The following is a 25,583-nucleotide window of genomic DNA, read 5'->3' as shown; positions in this document are numbered from 1 at the left end:
GGGAAATCTTATATATTTTCTAACACGTAAAGGGAGAAGGAAGAGAAAATAAGAAAGAAGCCCTGAGCCCAGGGCTTTCAGCAGGCTGCCTTTGGAATCAGGTGGTGTTATTAAGAAAACACAAACCCAGCCTGTCCTTGATTAACTTATTCAGAGTTCATCGAGGAAAGACAACATATTAGATTAGTGTTAATAAAAACGAGATGCAGCACTGATCTGATGCTAAACATATTTGGTTTTCTCTGAAGCCAGCGAGGGCTCTGCTTGATGCTGTGATGTGGGTCTTGGGCTGTAAAGGATTCTGGGTGCATCACGGGCCAGGAAGGGGAGGAGAGGAAGCTGCATCCAGGCTGAGCTGGGACTAGGCAGGAAGCTTGGCCCAAGCACCTGCAATGTTGCAGTCACCTTGCCAGGTCCTTTGCTTCACGACAACCCTGTGAGAGCCTGTGCTGTGGGCAGCCAAAACCAAAAACCATTCTGACTCATAGCGACCCTATAGGACAGAGTAGAACTGCCCCCATAGTTTCCAAGGAGCACCTGGTGGATTCGAGCTGCCGACCTTTTGGTTAGCAGCTGTAGCTCTTAACCACTGTGCCACCAAGGTTTCCTGGGCAGCCAGATCAGCGTTCAAATCCCAGTTCTTCAATTTCCTGGCTGTGCAGCCCAGGGCAGGTCGCTTTACCTCTCTGAACCCATGGGGATAAAAAGTCCTTAACCTCAGATGTCTATAGTGATGTGAGATGGCATAAGATAAATCAGTCATGTACTGTCTAAATACCAGGCCTGTTCTGTTACATCACATAATCTTCATAGCATTCCAGTGAGGTAGATACTGCTGTTAACTCCATCTTGTTGTTAGGTGCCACCGAGGCCTCATAGCGACCCCATGTGCCAGAGTAGAACTGCCCCAAGGGTTTTCTTGGCTGTAATCTTTACAGAAGCAAATTGCCAGGTCTTTCTCCCGTGGAGCCTCTGGGTGGGTTTGAACAGCCAACCTTTTGGTTAGCAATCGAGCGCTTAACTATATATACCACCAGGGATCCTGAACTTCATCTTACAGGGGAGGAAACTGAGGCACAGAGAGCTTAAGTAACTTGCTCAAGGTTATCCAGCTTCAGGGAGCGTGGTTTGAGTCTCACACCTGAGCTTTAGCGACTGTATTATCCCTCTTCTCAGTACACAGAAGTCTGGCATGCAGTAAGCACTTAACACTTGCCAGCAATTGTCATCAACTCCTGATTTTGCAGGAGAAAACAGAGAGGGGACGTGTTTGCCCAAGGTCATACAGCTAGTCCGAGGCAGAGCCCGGAGCCAAACCCAGTTTGATTTCAGAGCTTGTGCTGTTTCTGTTTCCCCTGGATGACAGGGTGAGTTGGCATGTGGGCCGGCATGATGGAGGACCTGGGGAGACTTAGTCTGCAGTTTGGAAGGGACAGCAGGGGCATCTCCCTCCCCAGCTCCTCTGGCAGAAGGTGCAACAGCTGCTGGTGGTTGAGCTCTGTGTCAGGAGCTGTGCCCCCTTATTCTCCTTTCAGGCTCACACTGGGTAGGAATTATTGAGCCCCATTTCACAGATGAGGAAACGGAGGCTCAGAGAAGTTAAACGCAGGGCTTTGAGCCAATTCTTCGTGGTTCATTCATGGCCCACAAAGTGAAAATGGGACGGACCTGAATTTGCAAAATGTGAGGGCCTGGAATGATAACTGAATGGGGAAAATTATGGGTTGACGCTGTTTTAGAAACTTAATCTCCCTCTTTAGAAAATTAGGAAAGTATATGTGTTGCGTAGTAACCAAATCTGACTGGCAGAGTGGGAAACAGCAGTGCCCTGCGCTCAAAGATAGCAGCTGACCGCGCTGCTTTGAATGTGTGCCACGCTCCTCAGTCCTGGCAATAATCCAGTCTCCTGCATCAGGCTCCTGAAAGGGCTCACAGCGCCTCTTCTGAGTCTCCCATTCCAGGGCTTTGACCCGTAATGTTCCCCATTCTGGTTACCGTTACAGGCACCCACATTGTGCAAATTCTGGTCCATCCATCTTTTGCTTCATCAGCCATGACTGAACTGGTTCAAACTGGTTCGAAGCCCTGGTTAAATGACTTGACCAAGGTCACACAGTTGCTAAGAGGCAGAGCAGATTCCAACCCAGTTCTACTGATGCCAAAGCCCTTATTTTTAACCACTGAGCTGTACTGTCTCATACTTAAAATATGGGATCCTCAACTCCATTCATTGATTCCATGTTTATTGAACACCTACTGTGTGCCCAGCCCTGTGCTGTGAAGTAGAGACACAGGAAATTATTCAAACAGTGTTCTTCCTCCTGAGGAATATTCACAGTCCTTTGGGGGAAGACAGACAGGTAAAAAGATCATTTTATTTTCAAAGAATAACTTTTTTCCTACTTATCAAAGTCACACATGCCCATTGTAGAAAAGTTAGGACATGTAGAAAAAGAGATGAAAATAAAAATGGATCTAGAACCCCATCATCCAACAACAGCCACAGTTAACATTGTTGGCATATTACCTTCCTGTCTTTTTCTTTTACGTATGTATTCCGAGGCGTTTGTTTTGTATATATAGGATTGTACCCTGCTTTCCTCCATTATGGTACTTTTTCATATTATTAAAAATTCTTCTACAATGAGCCTAAATTATTTCCAATTAGAAAAAAGATAAGGGAAAGTGCTTGAAAAACTATTTCAAAAATTGTTACGTTGGGGTCAACCAGGGGATTTTGGGACCCCAGTCAGTCATGGGGGTGTATCACAGCTGGCTTCCTGGGGGAGGAGGTAGTTAAGTCTGTAGGATCTGTGGGCCTTGACTAAAGTGAAAGATGTAGCCTTCTGTCCTAGAGAAGCCTTGCTATGAAAAGGAAATCCTTTTCCCTGTACAAGGAAATGCAGATGGCACTGGAGTGGTCAGCCCGAGGGACCACCTTCCAGATGGTAAAGACATGCCCAGCAAGAAAATAACCATTTCTTGAGTTCTAACTCCGTGCCAGACTCTGAGCACAATTATAGGCTCAATACATAGACTATCTTACTTACACTCAGTCTTAACATTACCCTTGGGAGGATTTTTGTGCCATTTTTCAGATGGCACCAAAGCCCAAACCAAACCCGTTGCCATAGAGTCAGTTCTGACTCATAGCGACCCTATAGGACAGACATGACAAAACGAGCTTAAATAATACTCAGAGAGCTTAAATAATACTGCCAGCCTACTGCAGTGTCAACACTCAGGATTCAAAACCAGACCTGGTTGCCTCCAAAACTGCCCTCCTTCCAGGACACAGGGACGCCTCCTCTTTGTCGGTCTATTCACTAACAATCCTTAAAAAGGCATACGAACTAGTTCATGCTGAGCCACGCTTTTAGCAAATTACCTTTATTGAGGACAGCAAAATTTCATGAAAAGCAAGACTAATGGAAGTGAGAGAAAGAAAAGAGTTGAGGAAAGAAATGAAGGGAACCCCCCCTCAGGAGGGCTCTTTCCAGATGCCTGCACTCCCCCGGGCTCACCCCGGGCTGGTGTCTGTGCTTGAGATAAATAGCCGGGCGGGGTGACTTTGCCAGGTCAGCGGTATTTGGATTGCTGGAGAGATGAGCTGATAGATTGTGTGGACTCGGCCATTAATCCACCCTCAAGTGGGCTGTGATTTTGTCCCTGTTTTACATACCTGACCTTCTAGTCTCCGAGAGCTTCCTCAAACACGGCAGGATTTGAAGGCAAGTCCTTGGGAAAGTGGTTTTAGTGGGTTGGCAGTAGCCACTGATGAGCTCAGTGGGAAGATGAAACTCCAGGGATGATGGTTCCGTTGGCCACAGCCCACACTGATGGGTCAGTGGGGAAGGAGTCACCACACCTCTCCTAGGACAGAGAGGAAACCAACTCCATAGCCATGTCCTCACCCACACAGCCCACAGCGGGTAACATGCTCATGTTTCTCCAGAGCATCAGAGAAGGACCATGTATCTTTTTCTCCCTCTTGTTGACAGATAAGGAAACAGAGGGTCATTTGTTCATTCAACAAGTCTTTGAGCACTTGGTGTGTGGGACATCTCAGTCTAAGTCCTGGTGAGAAGGTTGGAGGGGTTGTTGAATTCACAGCAACCTTACGTATAACAGAATGAAAGGTTGCCAGGTCCTGCATCATCTTCATGAACGCTGGTATGTTTCAGTCCATTGTTGCAGATGTTGTGTCAATCCCTCTCATTGAGGGTCTCCCTTGCTCTCACTCTTGACTTTACCAAACATGATGTTCTTTGCTAGAGATGATGTTTCCAAAGTAAGTCTCACTGTCTTCTCTTGTAAGAAGCATTCTGGTTGTATTTCTTCTAAGACTGATTTGTTCGTTCTTCTGGCAGTCCATGGTATATTCAGCATTCTTTGCCAACACCACAATTAGAAGGCATCAGTTCTTCTGTCTTCCTTTTTCATTGTCCAGCTTTTTGCAGGCATGAGGAGATTGAAGAGACTATGACTTGGGTGAGATGCACCTTAGTAATCAAAGTGACATCTTTGCTTTTTAAAACTTTGAAGAGATCTTCTGCCACACATTTGTCCAGTGCAATATGTCATTTGATCTCTTTACTGCAGCTACCATGGATGTTGATTGTTTGATCCACGTAGAATGAAATCATTGACAGCTTCAATTTCTTTTTCATTTATCATAATGTTGTTTATCAGCCCATTTGTGAGGATTTTCTTTTTCTTTTCACGTTCAAGTGTAAGCCACACCGCAGGCTGTAGTCTTGGACCTTCATCAATAAGTGCTTCAAGTCATCTTCATTTTCAGCAAGCAAGGCTGCATCGTCTGCATATTGTAGGTAGTTAATGAGTCTTCCTCCAATCCTAAAGCCACGTCCGTCCTCATACATTCTAGCTTTAAGGTGGTCAGCATTTAAGAGCCCAGGCTTTGGGGCAGGTGGTAGTCAAACCCCACCTCTTCTACCAAGGAACCCTCCCTCTTGCATCCTCCCCTTGGCCTGGCGAAGGATGGAGATGTCTTCCACCAAGCAGGGACTCAGTGTGGTGTATGGAAAGGGGTAGCTTTGGAGCAGACAGGCCTGGACTTGAATTTGGTCTGAGACCCTCACAGCTAGGTGGACTCAGGCAAGTTACTTAGCCTCTCTGAGTATCAGTGTATTAGTCAGTGATCCTTCAGTGGCAAAAGACAAAAACCCAACTTGAAGCAGCTTAAGCTAAAGAGGAAAATGTATTAGGTTTTGTCATCAAACTGCAGAATGGTCTGTACTGGACTAGGTTTTAAAATGAATGATTTGGGATCTTTTCTCTCTAACACTCATTTCTGCTTGTTTCTGCCTTAGATTGTTTCTTCTGCCACATAGGCTGACTTTGGTGCCAGTTGTGGCTGTTGATAGTTCTAGGCGTAAAGAATGCCAACGTCATAGCTCAGCAAAACAGATTTCTCTCTCTAAGCTTCAGTCTGTGCAAATCCAAGGAACGGGTCATGTGCCCTTCCCTGGATCGGTCACTGTCGCTGGTGGGGCAGATGATATGATTGGCTCCACCAAGGTCAGTATCTCCCATGTGGTTAGGCAGTAAGCTCTGTTTTCAGAAAAATAGGAAGAGGGGGTGCTTTTAAGATACAAACAGTACCCATTACAGTCCACCCCTTCACCTGGCTGTTACATCTGTCTGCCTTGGAAGTGAATCTTATTTTTGGCATATGGTAACTACTCAGGTTAATTCACATGTTAGTTCACAGTGAACGTGCATATGTGCACGCACATACACTCTCATTCCCGTGCATTTCATTCTAAAAATCTTCTCAATCTAACATAATCTCCTGTCCCACATGTAGCCAAAATGCACCTTCCCTCACCCCAAGGTGAAACCACCCAAAGTCATACTTCATCCAACTCCAAGCCTAACACGTCTAGGGCCTTAGTGTTCCTCCCCAAGCAGGTCTCAGTGTGGCTCTGAGGCTCTGTGATCCTGAGGCCTCTGGCCAAAAGGAAGTGAAACCTACCCAAGAAACCCTGTGCACAATGGTGGAAAGGGTAGATCTGGACTTCCATTTTAAGTGAGGTCCAAGATGTAGGAACTTGGGCAGATTACTTAGCTTCTAGTCCCTGGATGGTGCAAATGGTTAACACACTTGGCTGCTAACTGAAAGGTTAGAGGTTTGAATCCACCCAGAAGTGCCTCAGAAGAAAGGCCTGGAGATCCACTTCCAAAAACTCAGTCATTGAAAACCCTGTGGAGTGCAGTTCTACTCTGAGACACATGGGGTCACCATGAGTCAGAACTGACTTGATGGACACTGTTTTTTTTCTTTTTTAATTTCATTTAGAAAAGAGGAAATATAGAATTAACCTGAGTAGTTACCAGCCAGAACATATACCATAATGCCAAAACTAAGATTTAATTCCAAGGCCCGTTGGAAAAAAAAAGCTGCCGTCGAGTCAATTCTGACTCATGGCAATCCTACAGGACAGACAAGAACTGCCCCTTAGGGTTTCCAAGGAGCAGCTGGTGAATTCAAACTGCTGACCTTTTGGTTAGCAGCCGAGCTCTTAACCACTGCACCACCACACATAATTGTCACTGCATTTGGTTTCCTTGTCTATAAAATGGGTTAATAAGAAAGTTGTGAGGATTGAATAAAAAAAAAAAAATGTAGCAAGGCCCATAGGAAAGTGGTTGCCACATAGGAGTGCTCAATACATGGTAGTTTTGTTCTCTCTACCTCTGCTCCCTGCCACACACACACACACACACACACACCCTATATCTGTTGATCTAATGGCAAAGACCTCATCCTGCCAAAATAAACCAACATTCTCTCTCCCTCCGTCTTTCCCTCCCTCCTTTCTATTCTTCGTTCTCTGCCTCCCTCCTATAACCTCTTCTTTTTTTCGTCCCCTGCACCTCCTACAATCCATCGTGGACACTGTCTGCTGGTGAGCTAAAGATCATGTGAAACCCTCACCAATGTGGCCCATGAGATTTCTCTCTCTCGCTCAGATGTGAGCACCTCCCTGTCCCAGACCACAGGGCTGCGATTCCCTCTGCAATAAGTCGAGCAAACGTCTGTGAACAAGCTCAGTGACAAGGCATGGTCTTCTCCAGAGCTGTCACCTGCTGATGTGCCTGCTCCAGGGCAGGTGATGCTTCTTGGATGGACTATTCTTAGTCAAAGGAGCCCTGGTGGTTTAGTGGTTAAGTGCTTGGCTGCCAACCAGAAGGTTGCCAGTTCAAACCCACCAGCCGCTCTGTGGGAGAAAGATGTAGCAGTCTGCTTCCATAAAGATTACAGCCTTGGAAACCCTGTGGGGCAGTTTTACTTTGTCCTATAGGGTCGCTATGAGTTGAGATCAACTTGATGGCAATGGGCTTGGTTTTGGTTCTTTGGATTCTTAATCAACTATATCACCACTGTCTTATGAAAGAAATCCTAAGTGATCAGGGTTGAGGCACGTCTGTAGCGGGGCTGGGAAGTACTGCACTAACAGGGTGGCATTGAAAGGGCACAGCTACTCGGCAACAAGCCTGCATCCTCTGCTGGACCCTGCTCTCCACCAGGAGTGAGGGGAGCCAAGAAGCCCACAGTTCAAACCAAACAGCAGCCTAGCCAGGGAAAGTGATCGAATGTCATTTAGTATTTCCCTGTAATCATTCCCTAGGGGCCATTTAATTCTGAGGGCTGGCTGGATCCCTCGGCCAACCTCCAGTTGCTTCCAGGAGGAATAGTAGAAAGCACTGGTTTGGAGTCCCATAGAACTGAGTTTAAATCTTTATCCTGCCACCGATTAGCTGTGCATCTTGGGAGAACCACGTTCCCTCTCTGGGACTCTGTTCACTCATCTAAGGAAAGAGCATGAGATGCCGCTGCTTCCCACTTGACATGGGGCATTGCAAAGATCTTCTGGTTGAAGCAGAAGCAAGCAGTGGTTCAGAACATGGGCTCTGGAGCTAGATTACCTAGGGCCAATCCTGGCTCCACCCCTTCCAGCTGCATTACCTTGGGCAAGTGACTTAGCTGCTCTGCGCCTCAGTTTTCTCATTTTAGGGATTCAGTAAGACAATATGTGCAAAGCACTTAGGAAAGTAGCTGGCTAATAGTAATAATATTTTAAAGAACATATAGAAAAGGACTTTATAAACTGTAAAGTCCTAATCCTTGTGTGATTTACTATTTACCATGAAGTGCAGGAACATGTTGCCTAAGAAAACTAAGTGTGTGGTTTATAAGTGGAGGGTTGTTTTATATAATTAAAAAAAAAAAATTTAGGGGGTGGAAGCATTCACTTTGGCTCACAATATGGGCAAACTGTAAAGTGCGGTACACACTACTGTGAATGGTCAGTTTCTTATTCCACTTACTTAAATTTCATGCCTATTATAAGGAAGACATTAGAGCCCTGGTGGCGCAGTGCTTAAGAGGTATGACTGCTAACCAAAAGGTCAGCAGCTTGAATCCACCAGCCGCTCCTTGGAAACCCCATGGGGCATTCCTACTCCATCCTATAGGGTTGCTATGAGTCAGAATAGACTTGATGGCAACAATTTTTTAGTTTTATGATAGAAACATTACTTATGCCCTTCCATTTTAACCATTCATCCCCACTCTACAGACTCCGACTCAGAGAGATCAACTGGCCTGAAGTCCCTAGGCTAGTGCTAGGAAGTGGCAGAAGGACCTAGACCTTGAGATATCCAAGTCTAGTGTACTTCTAAGAAAAAAGAAGTATCTTAAGGCACCTTATAGAAATGGTAACATGCTGTCAAACTCCAGGCACGTCAGAGCTGTCTTAATATGGCACGCATCCTAGGAGAGACAGGAAGTTCTGCTTGGTGCTTAGGGAATAACTTTGGCTTGGGTTTCTGGGTGCCTACGTGGCACTGGTATAGCCCAGAGGCTGGCTGTAGCCCTGGCCACAGAAGGGCCCCTTCCTCCTCTCTGTTGGCCTCCAGGGCCCACAGCCCTACCCATTGGACTCCATTGCCCTTATTGGACGAGGTTCTGCCAAGGTACATGAATTTCAGTCTCTCTTGTTTCTGGTTTTCTGTTCAGAGGAAGGAATTGGTACCAAAAGGTCAACAAGGCCACAGAGCCTTGGGGAAGCTTCCTCCTGTCACCCTTTCAGCTCTGCCCCCAGCCTCATCTGACTTTTGTCCTCTCCCCAAAGCCAAGTACATCGGCTGCTATCTGGACGACACCCAGAGTCGGGCTCTGCGAGGCATGTCCTTTTTCGACTACAAAAAGATGACTGTCTTCCGTTGCCAGGACAACTGTGCGGAACGGTAGGGCCCCATCGTCCCAGGCTCCGTTCATCTCAGACCCTTCCTTCTCAGGTTCCTGCCTGTGATGGCCTTTCCTTTTCCATTGAAGAGTGTGTTGGAGCGTGAGCACATGGCCACTAGGAAAGGGTGATGTAAGGACATGTGTGTGTGTGTGTGCGCGCGTGCAAGTAGACGTGCAAACGAGCAGTTGGGAATTGGTCTGTGGAAGTTTGTGATTGTGCAATTGTGTGAGATTGTGCCCGGGAGTGAGTGTGTAGTTATGTGAGTGTTGCCAGGGCTGGGTATGTTTGTGAGCTTAAGGCCAACACATAATTATCTTTAAATAATCGTATCTGAGTGCCCAAGTCTTTGTGAATATGTGTGCAAGGGCTCAGAATTGTGTTTGTGTGTGCAGGTGTCTGTGATTGCATTGCTGAATGTGCAAGATTGTGTTGAAGTTTTGAAGAAGTGGAAACAACTTGGAAGTGCACAATTAAGTGTGTATGTGTGTGCAGATGTGAGTGCGTAAGCATGAGGTGTGTGGAGCATCTGTGTGAAGGGTAAGGCAGGGGCTTGCATATCAAGGGCATTGATTAGTTTTTCTCCCAGGGAGAAAGACTCACCTGTCTAGACCGTGTTTCCCAGTGTAAGGCCAAGATGATGTTCTTCACTGGAACATGCACCAGGAGAAAGAGGATCAGGGAGGAAGTTGACTTTCCAAGAGTGACAAGGCCCCAAAAGACTGATGAGCATGGGCAGGACCCTCAGGCCATGCCTGGGGAGTAGTGAGGCCAGGATTGCTGCCCCAGGGGCACCGGGGTCTGAGCTGCCCTTCTCTCCCTTTATCTCATGGGTTCCTTCCTTCCCCTGGGTCCCTTGATCTTGTGGTAGCTTGTGAAGAGGCTTCAAACTCCCAGCCAGTCAACTCTGAAGGTCTTAAGATCTTCCCACCTCAAGTGCATCTTCCAAAATGGCTCACTCACATGGCTGTTGGCTGGAGACTTCAGTTCCTCACCACCTGGACCTCTCCATGAGGCTGCTTGAGTATCCTCACAATATGGCAGCTGGCTTCCCCCAGAGCGAGTGATCTCAGAGGGAGAGTCATGAGGAAGCCACAATGCCTGTGAGACCTAGATTTGGAAGTCACATACCGTCTCTTCCACCATATTCTATGCACTGGAAGTGAGTCACTCAGTCCTGCCCACACTCAAAAGAAGATGAATTAAGCTCTACCTCTTGAAGGAAGGCGTATCAAAGATCTTGTGGACATGTTTTTAAACTATACCTCCTAGCCTGTGGGGTCCCTTGGCATAATTGTTCTTTCCGTGGCCTAGAAGCCATTGGACTCTATTCTGGATGGATCTCCACCTCAGACTTCATTCTTTCTACTTCTTGCCTTAAAACTGATAACACTCACTGGGCCCTTTTCTTGTGAAGTTTTGCTTCTATCTGTGGGTCCCATTATAGGAGGGCCCCCAGGAACACTGGAGAAGCAGGGCTTGAGAGAGACGGACAGACAGAAGGAAGCCTGCTTCAGCCCCGAGATTTCGGGTTCAGACACCAAGATGCCCCATTAGTTTAAGCTGCACTTGCCTCGTCTTCCCCAGGTGAGCATATGGACTGGACAAAGCCAGGTGCTGTTCCAGTAGCCAGGTATGGAGGATGGGTCCCAGTGGGCCTGTCTGCAGCCATCACCACGCAGTCCGGAGTGAAGCAGTGACTGACTGTTCCCACTGGTGCTGCCTCGCAAGACCAGCAGCCTCCGGGCTGCTCCCTGAGGAGCCCTTGGGGTTCTGTGGAGAATTCCTCAGAGCCCACCATGGGTGAGGGCCGAGAGAGGTTGTTCTTCCTTCCCTCCCCTCTTCCCTCAGAACAAGCAGTGCCTTTCTGTCTGTTTACAGAGCGGGTCTCCAAAGTCCTTTTTAGGGAAGGATTCCATGGGAAAAATAAAAGAAGTTGAAGACCCTGCAGTGCCTGGGTAATTTAGGCGGCAGAGTGGATTGATTTTTTCTTAGGGGGAAGAGTTTTTTACTTGATTGGGTATATGACCTTGGTTTTGCCATCTTCCAAAAGGACATGTGAGTCCCCAACTCCCCCCTGAGCTCCCCATCTCTCCTTCCCTCTCCCCAGATCCTCTCAAGGGATGTGGAAGTGTCTTCCTGGGATAAAGGAAGGGACTCGACTCTGGAGCTAGGACTCTCTCGCGTCTCCAGTGTCTCCAGCCAGGGCGGAGCAAGAGTGGGGTGGGGCGGGCCCAGAGGATCCGGGGCATGTGTGTGCGTGTGTGCGTGTGCGCATGTGTGTAAACAAGTGTACCATGTGACTGGAGGTGCGTACAGGTGGGTGTGAGTGTAGACATGGAGTCTATGTGAGTAGGTGTGTAGGGGGTGTAAGACATCAGGTGAGGGTGAAGGCATGTGGGTGGGCTCACCTGAATACTGCTCTTCCCCCTGGGGTATTGTCCCTTCTCTGGGTCTCCCTCTTCCCCCAGGGGCCTCCCCATAAGCCACCTTGGCCTTCCTGTGCACCAGCATACTTCCTCACCCCTCATCCTTGCTGACCCCTCTTGGGATCTCCTTACCCCAGCCCAGGATCCTCATCCCTCGGAGCATCCTTGTTCCCTGGATCTCCTTGGGTTTCCCTGCCTCTGAGGGCTTCCTCTGTTCCCCTCAGAGTCTCCCGTATCCCGCTTCCAGGGTTTTCTGCCTCTCCCTTGTGCCTCCATTGCCCCTGGGGTCTCCCTGTCCCCTAGAAGTCCCCTTCTACAAGGTCTCCAGGTTGGGTGGGTCTCCTGTCCCCTGGGATCTCCCTGTCTCCCCCATCTCCCACCACTTCTCTGATGTCTCCCCACTGCCCCTGGGATCTCCTTGTCTCCTGGAGTCCTCCCATCCCCCAGGTCTCAACAGGGGGTGAGTCTTCCTGCCCCAAGGTCCCCGTGTGGGCAGCTGGCTGGCCTGACAGCAGCCTCACGCAGGGGCTACCTGTATGCCGGGCTGGAGTTCGGCGCTGAGTGCTACTGCGGCCACAAGATCCAGGCAACCAACGTTAGCGAGGCCGAGTGCGACATGGAGTGCAAGGGGGAGCGGAGCAATGTGTGCGGCGGCGCCAACCGCCTCTCCATCTACCGACTGCAGCTGGCCCAGGAGTCGGCCCGCAGGTGTACGTGAGTTGGCTGCCACCCCCGTCGCTCTTCCTAGGACCCTTGCCCCCTAGTGTGGGTATCTCACCCTTCAGCACATCCCTGCATGTCTGCCTAGCGCCTTCCATGGCTCCCCAGCACCCTAACCCCTTGACCTGCCCTTCAGGGCCACCACAATCCTGTCCCACTCTCGCCTCCCATCCCTGCTTCAGCTAGTTTGAACATTTACACGATCTTCTTCTCTCCCTCCCCTCCTCAACCAGCTGCACCCCTTCCTTCTCATCTACCTCCCTGCTTCCCAAACTGAGCTGGAGCCTGAGCTTGGCCTGTGCTTCCTGGTTTTCTGAGAGCAGATTGCTTCTAGTGATGATGATGATGATGACAACCACAGCACACAGTCCTTTTCTAAATGCCTTCTATGGATTGGCACATCTAATCCTCACGATGACCCTTGAAATAGGCAGTATTATTTACCTGTGAGCAGGAATCCTGGTGGCGTAATGAATGGTTAAGCACTTGGCTGCTAACTGAAAGCTTGTCAGTTTGAACCCACCTAGCGGCCCTGCGGGAGACAGACCTGGCAATCTGCTCCCATAAAGATGACAGCCTAGGAAACCCTATGGGGCAGTTCTCCTCTGTCACATGGGGTCACTATGAGTCAGAATTGACTCAGCGGCACCCAACAACAACATTTACCTATGCCCATTTGACAGATGAGGGGAACTATGTCACATAGCTTGTAAGCAGCAGAGCCAGGATTTGAACCGACTCCAGAGCCTGCGTCTTTAAGGCTCCCATAGAGAGAATTCATCCCTCATGTGTCAGTGCTCTGGTTTGAGTCTTGCTGGAAAAGCTGTCCGGTTTCCAAACTGAGGGAGGCAGAGCGGTGAACAAATAGGAGAGGAGAAGAGAATGAGAGCTGGGCCTTCTTCTGTGGGCAGTGTTCCGTTCCTGGGGCAGGGGATAATAATGGTTAATAACGGTTTATCACGGCCTATCGTATACCAGGCACTGTGCTAAGCCCCTTGTACACCTGATTTCATTTACCTATTTACCTTCTCTATAGCCTTTTCAGGTAAGTACCATTGTTAACAGGAGTCCCTTGGTGGCACAGATGGTGAAATGCTGGACTACAAACCTAAAGGTTGGAGGTTCAAACCCACTTAGAGGCACCTGGGAAGACAGGCCTGGCGATCTGCTTCTGAAAGGTCACAGCCTTGGAGACCCTATGGAGCAGTTCTACTCTGCACACAGGGGGTCGTCATGAGTCATAATCCACTTGATGGCAACTAACAACTAATCATTGTTAATGATCCTCATTTTTCAGTGAGGAAACGGAGTCTTAAAGAATTTAAGCAAACTTGCCCAAGGTCACACAGGTGACCTTCAGACCTTAAAAGAAAAAAAAAAGAGCAAGTAAGCTTGCCAAAAGATAGAGGGGCTTTCTCATGGTGGTCCACCTGATACAGTCCTGGACAGGGACGGGAATCCACAACAACACCTCTCACCCTGTGGCCAGCGCTTCCCACATTAGAGTGTGCTTGCAAATCCCCTGGGGATCTTGTTAAAATGCAGATTCTGGTCCAGTAGCTATGGGGTGTCATTCCGCATTTCTAAGGAGCTAGTAGGTGATGTGACCTGCTGGTCCATAGACTACACTTTGAATAATCAGGCCTCAGACCTCAGTGGAAGGGGCCCTGGTGGTGCAAAGGTTAAGTGTTCGACTGTTAACCAAAATGGTGGTGCTTTGACCCACCAGAGGCACTGCGGGAGAAAGACCTGGCCATCTGTTTCTGTAAAGATTCCAGAAACCAAACCGATTGCCATCGAGTCTATTCCAACTGATAGCAACCCTATAGGACAGAGTAGAACTGCCCCATAGAGTTTCCAAGACTGTAAATCTTTACTGAAGCAGACTGCCACATCGTTCTCCCACAGAGTGGCTGGTAGGCTTGAACAGCCAACCTATTGGTTGGCAGTTGAGCAGTTACCACTGCACCACCAGGGCTCCTTCTGTAAAGATTACAGCCTAGAAAACCATATGGGGCAGTTCTCCTCTGTCACATGGGGTCACTATGAGTCGGAATCAACTCAATGGCACCCAACAACAACAACAACAGACTTCCATGGAGGCTGCCACTGCCCTCCCAGATTGTAGACCCGCCCCCACAGGTGGGTTAGACCAGAAGGTATCACCTGCCTGCATGCAGAGAAAGGCCTCTCCCCTGTGAGTTTTATTGTATATAAAGATTCCCTGTTGATTTGCCTGTTGATGTGTTCAGTTTATTGAATCCGGTATTTCTGAAGCACCATTCAAGCTCCACTCTGCAGTAGGGTTGAGCGGTGCTGCCAGTTTGCAGACAGGCTGGTTTCTACAAACGGACTCTATCATCTACCACCCCACGGTCGACTCAGTTCCCCCTGCTCTGAAGGCTGGTGGGGGGCAGAGGTGGTGGGTGGAAGACAGACTAGGGAAGCTGCATGTACCAGGCTTCTGGTTTGGCCATAAGTGTAATGCATTTTTAATTTGGTGCCAGATTTATCATCCTCACTACCGATACCCTTATGCCAATATTCACGTTATTCTGATGGTGACATTTGGGCTATCTGAAGAGATGGCCTTAAAGTCAGAAGGGAAAGTGCTGGTAGTGAAACATCATAGTGGATGAGGCTGAGACAGGTAATAGGAATTGGGTTGTGGATGCCATTAGCTGGATATTAGCCAGACCTTTTGTCTTTTGGATAACGTTCCAATTGACTGGATAAATAATCTGGATATTCTCTCCCATTCTCTCTCTCTCACACAGTATTGTGATCACCTGTTGTAATAACACTCACTCATGGACCATCAAAGCTTTTTCAATCAGCTGAAATAAGAGCCTCCACACACACAGCAGCTCCCTAGGTTCTGTTATAGTCAGGTGTGTTCTGCCTTGTGGGAGGGCTGGGAGAATGGTGTTGTGGGAGAGAAGCCCCAGAGACTGGCCGGAATGCTACCACGCCCTCATCTTAACAGCCTCTACAGTGGCGCAATTATCCTGGGTAGTGTTTTGCTCCATCTGAGAAAGGATCTTTGTGTTTATGTAGAAGGGGAAAAAAAAAAGCGTCGCCATCAAGTCAATTCCGACTCATGGCAACCCCATGTGTACAAGAGGGGAAACATTCATTTCTACTAAGTGGAGTTATGGATTCTCTAAGTCCACCACCATTGTTCTGAAAGGCAGTGGGCATGATCGTGTCCTGTGCAAGGTCTGAAGCTTGAGCACCTTCAGCTACAGGCTCCAGAAGAAAATCTAGGCCCTATTAACCTCGAGGCTGCTGTGGTTGGGATGAAAATGGAGGTGACTTGGATAAAGAGACAGATGGTTGGCAGCATGTCAAGTTGGAACTCCTGGTGAGCTCCCAGTTGGCAATGTGGTGTATAGAGAGAGCACCAGGACCATCCAGTCTACCCACAGTCACTCAGTGAGCTCCCCAGTGGACTGGACACAAGGGATCCGGGGAATAAAGCCCAGTCCCTTCCCTCAGTACATCAACAGAACTGCCAGAAATTCAAGCTGGATTCAGAAGAGGACACGGAACAAGGGATATCACTTCTGATGTCAGATGGATCTTGGCTGAAAGCAGAGAATACCAGAAAGATGTTTACCTGTGTTTTACTGACTGTGCAAAAACTGACTCTTCGACTAAGTGGATAATGACAAATTACGGATAACATTGTGAAGAATGGGAGTTCCGGAACACTTAATTGTGCTCATGAGGAACCTGTACTTAGACCAAGAGGCAGTCATTTGAACAGAATAAGGGGATACTGCGTGGTTTAAAATCAGGAAAGGTGTGCATCAGGGTTGTATCCTTTAACCATATTTATTCAATATGTATGCTGAGCAAATAATCCAAGAAGCTGGACTATGTGAAGAAAAACATGGTATCAGAATTGGAGGAAGACTCATTAACAAGCTGCAGTATGCAGATGACACAACCTTGCTTGCTGAAATCAAAGAGGACTTGAAGCACTTACTGATGAAGATCAAAGACCGCAGTCTTCAGTATGGATTACACCTCAACACAAAGAAAACAAAAATCCTCACAACTGGACCAATAAGCAACATCATGATAAATGGAGAAAAGATGAAGTTGTCAAGGATTTCATCTTACTCAGATCCACAATCAAAGCAACAGTCAAGAAATCGAACGACGGATTGCGTTAGACAAATCTGCTTAAAGTGTTGAAAAACAAAGATGTCATTTTGAGGACTAAGATGTGCCTGACCCAAGCCATAGTATTTTCAGTCACCTCATATGCATACAAAAGCTTGTCAATTAATAAGGAAGACCGAAGAAGAATCAATGGCTTTGAATTATGGTGTTGGCGAAGAATATTGAATATATACCACGGACTGCCAGAAGAACGAATAAGTCTGTCATTGAACAAGTACAGCCAGCATCCTCCTTGGAAGCGAGGATGGTGAGACTTCTTACGTACTTTGGACATGTTATTAGGAGGGACTAGTCCCTGGAGAAGGACATCATCCTTGGTAAGTAGAGGGTGAGTGAAAAACAGGAAGACCCTCAATGAGATGGATTGACACAGTGGTTGCAACAATGGGCTCACGCATAGCAACGACTGTGAGGATGGCACAGGACCGAGCAGTGTTTCATTCTGTTGTACATAGGATCGCTATGAGTCAGAACCGTCTCGACGACACCTAACAACAACCCTCCCCTCAAGGAGCTCAGCGTCTAGTGGGGAGAAAGACCCAAGATCAGTGGGATCAGTTCAAGCATGGAGATATGTAACAAGGACCCCCACAGGAGCCAAGAGAGCAGCATTTAAGCTGAATCTCATTCTAAGGAGATTTCCAGGTAAAAAAGCAGAGCCATGCATTCCAGTCATGAGCAAAAGTCCAGAGTCAGCAGAGACCATGAGTTGAATGACATGTGGGAAGCCCCACTGGAGACCTTCCCCACCTATGTCTCCACTCTACACGTGTAGACACTGAGGCCCAGAGAGCAGAAGGGGCCCTGGGGGAGGCTCCACAGGGAGGGGGTCTTTGATTAGGGTCTTGAAAGTACATAGGATTTTGCCTGATGAAGGAGAGGAGGAAACCCAAACTCAAGACAAGTCACTATGGGGTGGAGGAGAAATCTAGGCAAATGGAATAGAGTATGCAGCAGCCTAGAGACAATTTCAGGAAACAGTGGATAGGCATGGTTTTCTCAGAGTCACAGTGCTTCCTAGGGACAGAGCATGGACCCCAGTCTCTGTATTCCCAGTCCTGGTTGCCTCTCACTACAGTACTGTAGACACACCTTGACCTCTTGGATTACATTCAGGAACCATGTCCCCTTTTGTAGGGGAACTCCCTGGCTCCAGCTTAACTCCTTCCTTCCTTGACCCCTGACCCCTCCCTCTGCCTTGCTTCCTTGACCCCTGACCCCTCCCTCTGCCTTGCTTCCTGACTCTAAACAATACAGAGTCTCTAACTTCTTTGCTTTGATACAGTGGCACCCTCAGCTTCCCATGCCTGGGATCTGATTTATACACAAGTAAATCAGAAAGGGGGACCTTCCAGGGCCATGACACACAACCGCAGCGCTTATTGCAGCAGGCAGAGAAATGAGCAAACACGCCGGGAAACAGGTCTGGGGGAGCCCAGATTCCTTTGGGAGAGTCATTAGTTGGTATTAACACTGTGTCCTAATTGTGTTTCCCTGAGCAGTGGCACAGAACCCTTAATGATTCTGAAGATTCAAAGGAGGCTTATTATCTCCCAAGCACCATTCTGGCGGAGCATCAGGCTCCCTTGGGGAGCTGCCCTGTGTGTTAGAGGTGATGGGATGCTCCTACAGTAGGGAGTACATTCAGGGGTGGATTATCCAATAAGCAAGGTAAGCACAGGCTTACTTGTGCTTACTTCCTAATATGTAGTGAACAATGAAAAATGTGAAATTGTTCACTACAGATTAAGAAGTAAGCATAAATAAGCCCATGCTTATCTTGCTCACTGGGTAATCCACCCCTGTCAGGGACGATAAATTTGAAGAAGTTTTGATTCCGTAGGAAGGTGCTGTGAGGTTGGGAGGGAGACAGATGCCAGCCATACCTAGAAGCAGAATCTTTGACGTGGTGAAAAAATGCGGAATTGCTCACTACAGATGGTCTGCTAAGCAAGGTAAGCACTGTGCCTACCTTGCCTATTAGATAATCCTCCCCTGAGTACATTAAAATGTTGGCAGAGCTAATGTCTGCAGGCACCCTGCTATTCCTCCTTGACACAGACTGTCAGCCACGTGAACTCTTTGCCCTTGTTATAAAAGAACCAAGAAATGGACTTCCTTCTTGGTAGGATTACATTTTTCACAGCAGTTTGATAAATGTGCCAGCAATTGTAGCTCTTCTCCCAGGGGCTTTATGGGATGTTGCAAGAAATTTCATTTGGCTGAAAGACTGTTGCAAGATTTGGGTTGAGAGGTTATTCGTGTTGGGCCCATGGATGGCTGTCCATGGTGCTGACCATCTTTTATTAGCTGCTGTCCAGTCACCTGCGACTCATGGCAACCCCCATGCACAACAGAACGAAATGCTACCTGATCCTGTCCCATCCCCTTGATTGGTTATGGATCAGACCCTTGTGAGCCACAGGGTTTTCACTGGCCGATTTTTGGGTAGAGATCACCAAGCCTTTCTTTCTAGTCTGTTTTAGTCTGGAAGCTCCATTCAGACCTATTCAGCATCATAGCAACACAAGCTCCACTGACAAATGGGTGGTGGCTACGCATGAGGCGCATTGGCCAGGAATCGAACCTGGGTCTCCCGCATGGAAAGTGAGAATCCTACCGCTGAGCCACCACTGTCCCAACTGCCCCCTAGTGCTGCCTAAAATCTCGATGGCTCCTGACCAGCCTCTCCCAGGGCACAGCAGTTTTACTCTTTTTCCTTTTCTAGCTTGGTGAAAAGCTTACACTGTCGCTGAAAAACTAGATCTATGACTGTGGTTCACAATTTACATGGAGGATTTTGTGTACTATTGTTCGTTCTGGCAATTTTTTGTCTTTGAAAGGTAGAAGGGTGCTTTTGTGCAAAGTTTTGTGCTTTACGTTTTCTGCTACTCCATTCCAGACACTTCTGCTGAGGGGCCCCTGGGATGACAGGGAGAGTCGCATTTGAATGGACGGACCATGGCTAGCTCCTCTCCTGCCAGGCCCAGAGGCCTCCCCTCCCTTGAAGCCCCCAAGTTTTATAATTCATACAGACCTTCATGAGTACTGTCGTGCAGGGCCAGTAGAATGAAAGCTAGAAAAAAAAATGTCTATTTCTGCATCACGATAGAGGAGAATTGGTTTGCTCTTCTCCCCCATGCAAAACCCAGGAGGGCAATAGAAGCAATGTAGGCTTTGGAATCAGACAGACATGGATTCCATCCCAGCTCTCTCATTTACTTGCTGTGTTGACTTTGGCCAAGTCACTCTCTGAGCATCAGCTGCCTCATCTGTAAAATGGGGACAGTTCCAACCTTTCGCGTTTGCTATGACCATCAAGTGAAATGAAGTCTAAAAGCGCCCAGCACAGTGCCTGTTATGGAGTAGCTGTGATGCCCCCTTCCTCCTAAAATGAAAATTCCCCAATTCACTCTGTTGTTGTTGTGTGCCGTCGAATCAGTTCCGACTCATAGTGACTCTATAGGACAGAGTACAGTTGCCCCATAGGGTTTCCAAGGAGCGGCTGGTGGATTTGAACTGCAGACCTTTGGGTTAGCAGCCTGAGCTCTTAACCACTGTGCTGCCAGGGCTCCAATTCACTCTGGGCAGCACCCAATTCAAGCCATTTGAATTTCCAACAGCCTGCAGGAGCCTTTGGTGATGCCTAAAAATAGCTGGTTTGAATTCTCCTCGGACAGTTAGGCCCTTTGTATAATTCATTCTTTCTCTGATTATAGGTAGCTGCTAACAGCTCCCAGTTCACTGCCTTTCCTCCTTGCCAGCATCGTTAATGCAGTAGAGTTTGGCCTAATTACCCAGGGGGGAGGTGGCCTCGTTCAAACCAAGGAGAACTCTTCCGCACCTGCCTTTAAGCCTATGCTTGGTGACATTTAGCTCATTTTTGTGAAGCCCCAGAACAAAGAGATGCTAGGACTTCAGAGGCACTTGCAGCTGGTTGCGGGCTGTTCTTCAGCTGCCCCCAGCAAAGAGAGTTGATGAACAGTCGCTCTGCTCGCCTCTCGCTAATAAAAAGCCCAAGCTGCTGAGGTCACGCACCATCCCAGCTGGCCTCGCAATGAAGAGCTGACATTGTCAGAATGTGGGTCGTAGGCTTTTGTGATCCTCGGACCCCTACTGTGGGGCCTGTTGGGATTCTGGGAAATGTGGGTGGCTGGCTTGGGGGTCTCTGGAGTCCAGCCATGTTAGAATTGGGCACGTCTCCTGCAGAAAGCATAGTGGAGAGGTTGGAAACTAGGATGTGATGTCAACAAGACTGAGGTCAAATCCCAGCTCTGCTTCCCACTAGCTATGTGACCTGGGGAAGGGATCAAATCTCGCTAAGACTCAAGGTCTTTACCTGTGAAATCAGGATAATAGTATTGCTTTTCCCACAGGTTGAAGGTTCCTGAGTGGTGCAAATGGTTTGCGCTTGACTACTAACCTAAAGATTGGTGGTTCAAACCTACCTAGCAGTGCCACGGAAGAAAGTCCTGGTGATCTGCTTCCATAAAGATTACAGCCAAGAAAACCCTATGGAGCAGTTCTACTCTGTAATACATGGGGTCGCTATGAGTCAGAATTGACTTGACAGCAACAGGTTTTTATCTCATACTTTCACTTTGTTGTGAGAATTAATCAAGATATAATATGTGTAACACACTTTGCACTAATGTCACATGGTAAACAACTCTTGGAGCCCTGATGGTGTAATGGTTAAGAGCTCGACTGCTAACCGAAAGGTAGGCAGTTTGAATCCACCAGCTGCTGCTTGGAAACTCTGTGGGGTGGTTCTACTGTCCTATAGGGTCACTATGAGTTGGAATTGACTTGACGGCAATAGGTTCAGTTTTTAAACAACTGTTACTACCACCACTGTTGTTATTATTTAGTAAGGGTTGGTCACCAGGAAGACACCACTCATGGCACTGCTCTGGCCCACAGGCTATGCACTGCACAACTCTAGGTGGCTTCGTTCATACAGACTATGAGCTGGGAAAAGCAGGGGCCCCCAACTGGATGCAGAATTTTCCTTGTCAGTGAAACCTGGCTGTTCAAAGATCCAAGATGTCTTAAGTTGGGTTCCCCCAGAAACAGACCCTGAGACAAGGATGTGAGCCCTAGTTTACCTGGGAGGTCATCCCAGGAAGCACTCGGAGTGGGAAGGTGAGACAGGGAAAGGAAGGAAGCCAAGACAGGGTTCTTTACAAAGCAGGACTCAAGACAACGGAAGCTTAACCCCACTGGAGAGCTCAGGGAGACAGCGTACAGCATGCATCAGAGTTGTCCCACCCGAGAGACAGGAAGCCCCAGCATCGCTCCTGCACCTCTCACCCATCACTGGCTGAGAGTGACTGAGATTAATCCCCTGGAAGTTTCTAGCTTGTCTCTCATGAGGGCTGATAGAAAACCCTAAGTCAGAGAGTCATGAGTGTTTGCAGCAGGGCCATCAGCCTGTACTGGGATGCTGAGTGCCAGGGGCATGTTGATGGGGTGTTGACATCATCATAGGATCTAGCCACCCTTCACGTATCATGGACAAGTGATGGAGAAGGCATTGACTGAGCGCTTGTTGGGTCTCAGACACTGTTACAAACACTATCTCATGGACTTCAGCTACAGCTGGGCAGAGTAGATATAATTATGCCATTTACAGATGAGGAAACGGAGGCTTAGTGAAGTGAAGACCTCTGCCACAGGCACACAGCTAAGTGAACGGCTGACCCAGGCCTGGCGGATTTCAAAGCCAATGCCCTTTCCACTGGACACGAGAACTTTTTGCAGATAAGAAGACATCTGCCCACTGCTGTTGTTGTTTGTTGTTGTCAGCTGCTGTAGAGTTGGCCCACAACTCATGGCAACCCCATGCACAACGGAACAAAATGCTGCCCAGTCCTGCGCCATCGCCGTGTTCAACTGTGGATCGAAACATCGTGATCCGTATAGTTTTCACTGGCTGATTTTCAGAAGTAGATCACCAGACATGTCCTCCTAGCCCCTCTTAGTCTGGAAGCTCCACTGAAGCCTGTTCAGCATCACAGCAACACCAAACCTCCACTGACAGATGGGCGGTGGTAGCTGCACATGAGGTGCTTTGACTGGGAATCAAACCCAGATCTCCCGCATGGGAGGTGAGAATTCTGCCACTGAACCGCCACTGCCCTCACTGTGCAAGTCCAGAATTCCTTTTATCACAGGAGAGTGCCAAGAAGGTCAAGTGAATCTGGCTGGCTGTTTCTTTGAATCTCAGACATAAGAAACGAGGGAGCCTCTCACCCTGAAGGGGAGAACCAGATGACCCATGTTACACATGGAGAAACTGAGGGCAGTGGGAAAGTTAAATGCCTTGGCTGCTGTGTGTATTCTCAGTGTTCGATGACCAAGCTGTAGTGGAGAGCAACCTGCAGAGACAAATGGCCTCCAAAGTGCTCCCGGGATCCCTGCTGGCTCGGAAGATTCTCCAGCCTTCTGCTGGACATCTTGAAGCCCTCTGTGACTTCATGCAATCCCTCTTCCAAAGTAGAATGGTCCAGGAAGACCCTCTATCCAATCGGTTATCTGTTTCACAGAACTGACTTCCTAAACATGCTCCCCTCTCCAGCCGCCATCCCCACCATGTACCTCATCCAAAGAGAGACTCACAACGTAGTGCTGGCCCTTTAAGGCCTCTGAAGCCCTCACCTCACTTGGTATTCAGGGCATTCAGCTGGGACTCCTCTAAGCTGAGAGAGTCAGGGACTCATTAGCAGATGCTTAAATGTTAAAGGGAGACCAGTCTTGGCGGAGCTGGGCTTACAGAGCCTCCCTTCCTCTTTCCACCCTTGCAGCCTGGCCTCCTGATGGCCGCAGAAATTGCCTGGGGAGGTGCCACGGTAGGGATTCAACTTCCTCCTCCTCCTTCTTTTCGGTTTCTGTTTTGGTCTAAGCACAGCTACAAGGAGACAGACAAACTCAATGAGCTTTGCCTGCCCCTCCCAGTATCCACAGCACAGCTCACAAGACGCAGCTATGTCCATCTTCAAATGATCCACCCAATTTTCACGCCTCCATTTTAGAGAGGAGGAAACTGAGGCCCCTACGAAAGGAAACTCACTCACCTTTGGTCAAACAGCTGGGAAGGCTGAAGCTGCTGGTGGGCACTGTGTGGAGGAGAGCTGCCCATTTTACAGATGAAGACACTGAGTTCCAGAGAAGCAGCCTGCAGGCACCGGCCGGCAAAGTCAGGCCTAGAACTCGCGTCTCTAGTCGCTTGCCTCTGTTTCTTGGCAAGGGCCACTCATCTCTCCATCCTGAGCCTCTTGGTCCAGGGAAGGGCCTTCTGGTATGGTCCCAGGCTGGAGGGCTTCTTCTGGAACCGGAAGCAGAGATCAGGCTGTCTGGAGACACATGGTCATGTGGTCTTTGAGCAGACTCGGCTAGGGGGAGGAGGAGGCCAGAGCATTTGGCCCAGGAAACCCAGATGAACAGCACGTAGACTCAAGGGACCCTGAGCAATGCCCCAGTGCCCTCAATTACTCGAGGTCATGTCTGCGAGAGAATGCAGGGGTGACCCCTGATGGCAGGTGACGCCAAAGACCACCCAGGGTACATTTCAGCTCTCACATGCCCACAAGTGGACACACACACTCCAGTACAGAGACCTGCACGCGGCAGCCACTGTTGTAAAAGGACTGGTGGAGCCCCAGCAGCATCCCTGGCTGTGGGCAGCAGGTGTGAAGGTCCATGTGCTGTAGGCATTAGTCCAGGCCGGACTCCAGCAGAGGGACCCACCCCCCGTTACTCTCTTTTGGTGGTGCCAGCAGGAGGTGGCTGTGCACAGGGGAAACCAACATGTTTGTTCGAACCAAGGCGCTGGCTGCTCTGGGATCGTTGGGAAGTGGCCAGCCCCTGGTGGCATTGAGTCAGGTGGGAAGTTGGCCGAAACTCAACTCATACTCTGCAAGGAGCGGGGAGCCCCCGGCTCAGCTAACTGGTTGCCAAGCAACCTAGAGAGATCCCCTGGGGTGAGTGTCCCCACGTGGTCAACACCCCATGATGAGACTCACACTTGTAGAGGTTAGACGCACACAGTCGGACCCACGTGCCCACGTCAGGTGCCTTGTCATGTGACCAGGCAGACAGGTGGACACAGGTCTACACACCGAAAAAACCCATTGCTGTCAAGTGATTCTGACCCATAACGACCCTATAGGACAGGGTAGAACCGCCCCATAGGGTTTCCATAGCTGTAAATCTTTAGGGAAGCAGACTGCCACATTGTTCTGCCTCGGAGCTGCTGGTGGGTTCAAACTGCCAACCTTTCAGTTAGTAGCCGAGTACTTAACCACTGTGCCACAAGGGCTCCTTCCCAGCACACAGTCCCTTACTTCCACATGGACAGACCCACATACCTGTGGATGACCAAGGTCCACAGGGTAACATTTGCATTCTCAGACTCCAGCATCCACATGCCCAGACAGGTAGGTACAGCTTCCCACACCCGCAGACACAGCCACACACATGAATACCGCATGCACACGGCCCCCCATCACGCACAACCTCTCAGGCACAGCCAGACACAGACCCCTGGGCACACATTTATCCCATGCCTCATGGCCCAGTCACACTTGGGTACAGCCAGGCCCACAGCTACCCACCCACATGCATACCCAGCCCCGTGCACTCACCCACACGCCCTCACCCCTTCTGACACTACTCTCTTTCTCCTGCCCAGTCGTGTGTTGGGGCCCTCAGACCCCACCAGGGTGGTGGAAGGGGCCTCCAGGAAAGAACCCACCCTGGAGGAAGAGAGGTGGTGGGCTTCAGACCCCTACAGTGGATCCAGGACTGCCTCAGCCCTGAGGGGCCCCTTTGGCCCCAACCCCAGCACTCTTGCCCACGGCAATATTCCTGGCCCTTGCTGTGACCCAAGGGATGTTAGCATGGGCCCTCAAATAGGGTCCTGTAGGGAAGAGGTAGGAGAATAATTGGAAGAGAGTTCTGGAGACTT

At 48.9% G+C, this 25,583-nt stretch overlaps 1 protein-coding gene across 3 annotated transcripts in view; it reads left to right on the top strand.

Moving 5' to 3' along the window:
- The window catches only part of WSCD2 (WSC domain containing 2), a 135,839-nt gene that overhangs the window by 73,631 nt on the left and 36,625 nt on the right, over positions 1-25,583 (top strand). For all 3 annotated transcript variants that reach the window (XM_004379000.2, XM_023733740.1, XM_023733741.1), the window contains 2 exons: positions 9,162-9,276; positions 12,230-12,414. In XM_004379000.2, coding sequence (XP_004379057.1) covers positions 9,162-9,276; positions 12,230-12,414 — 300 coding nt within the window. The remainder of the gene's footprint in view (positions 1-9,161; positions 9,277-12,229; positions 12,415-25,583) is intronic.

The sequence above is a fragment of the Trichechus manatus genome, unplaced genomic scaffold, assembly GCF_000243295.1.
Source record: "Trichechus manatus latirostris isolate Lorelei unplaced genomic scaffold, TriManLat1.0 scaffold00061, whole genome shotgun sequence".
Taxonomy (NCBI): domain Eukaryota; kingdom Metazoa; phylum Chordata; class Mammalia; order Sirenia; family Trichechidae; genus Trichechus; species Trichechus manatus.
This window is presented reverse-complemented; position numbering and strand designations above follow the sequence as displayed.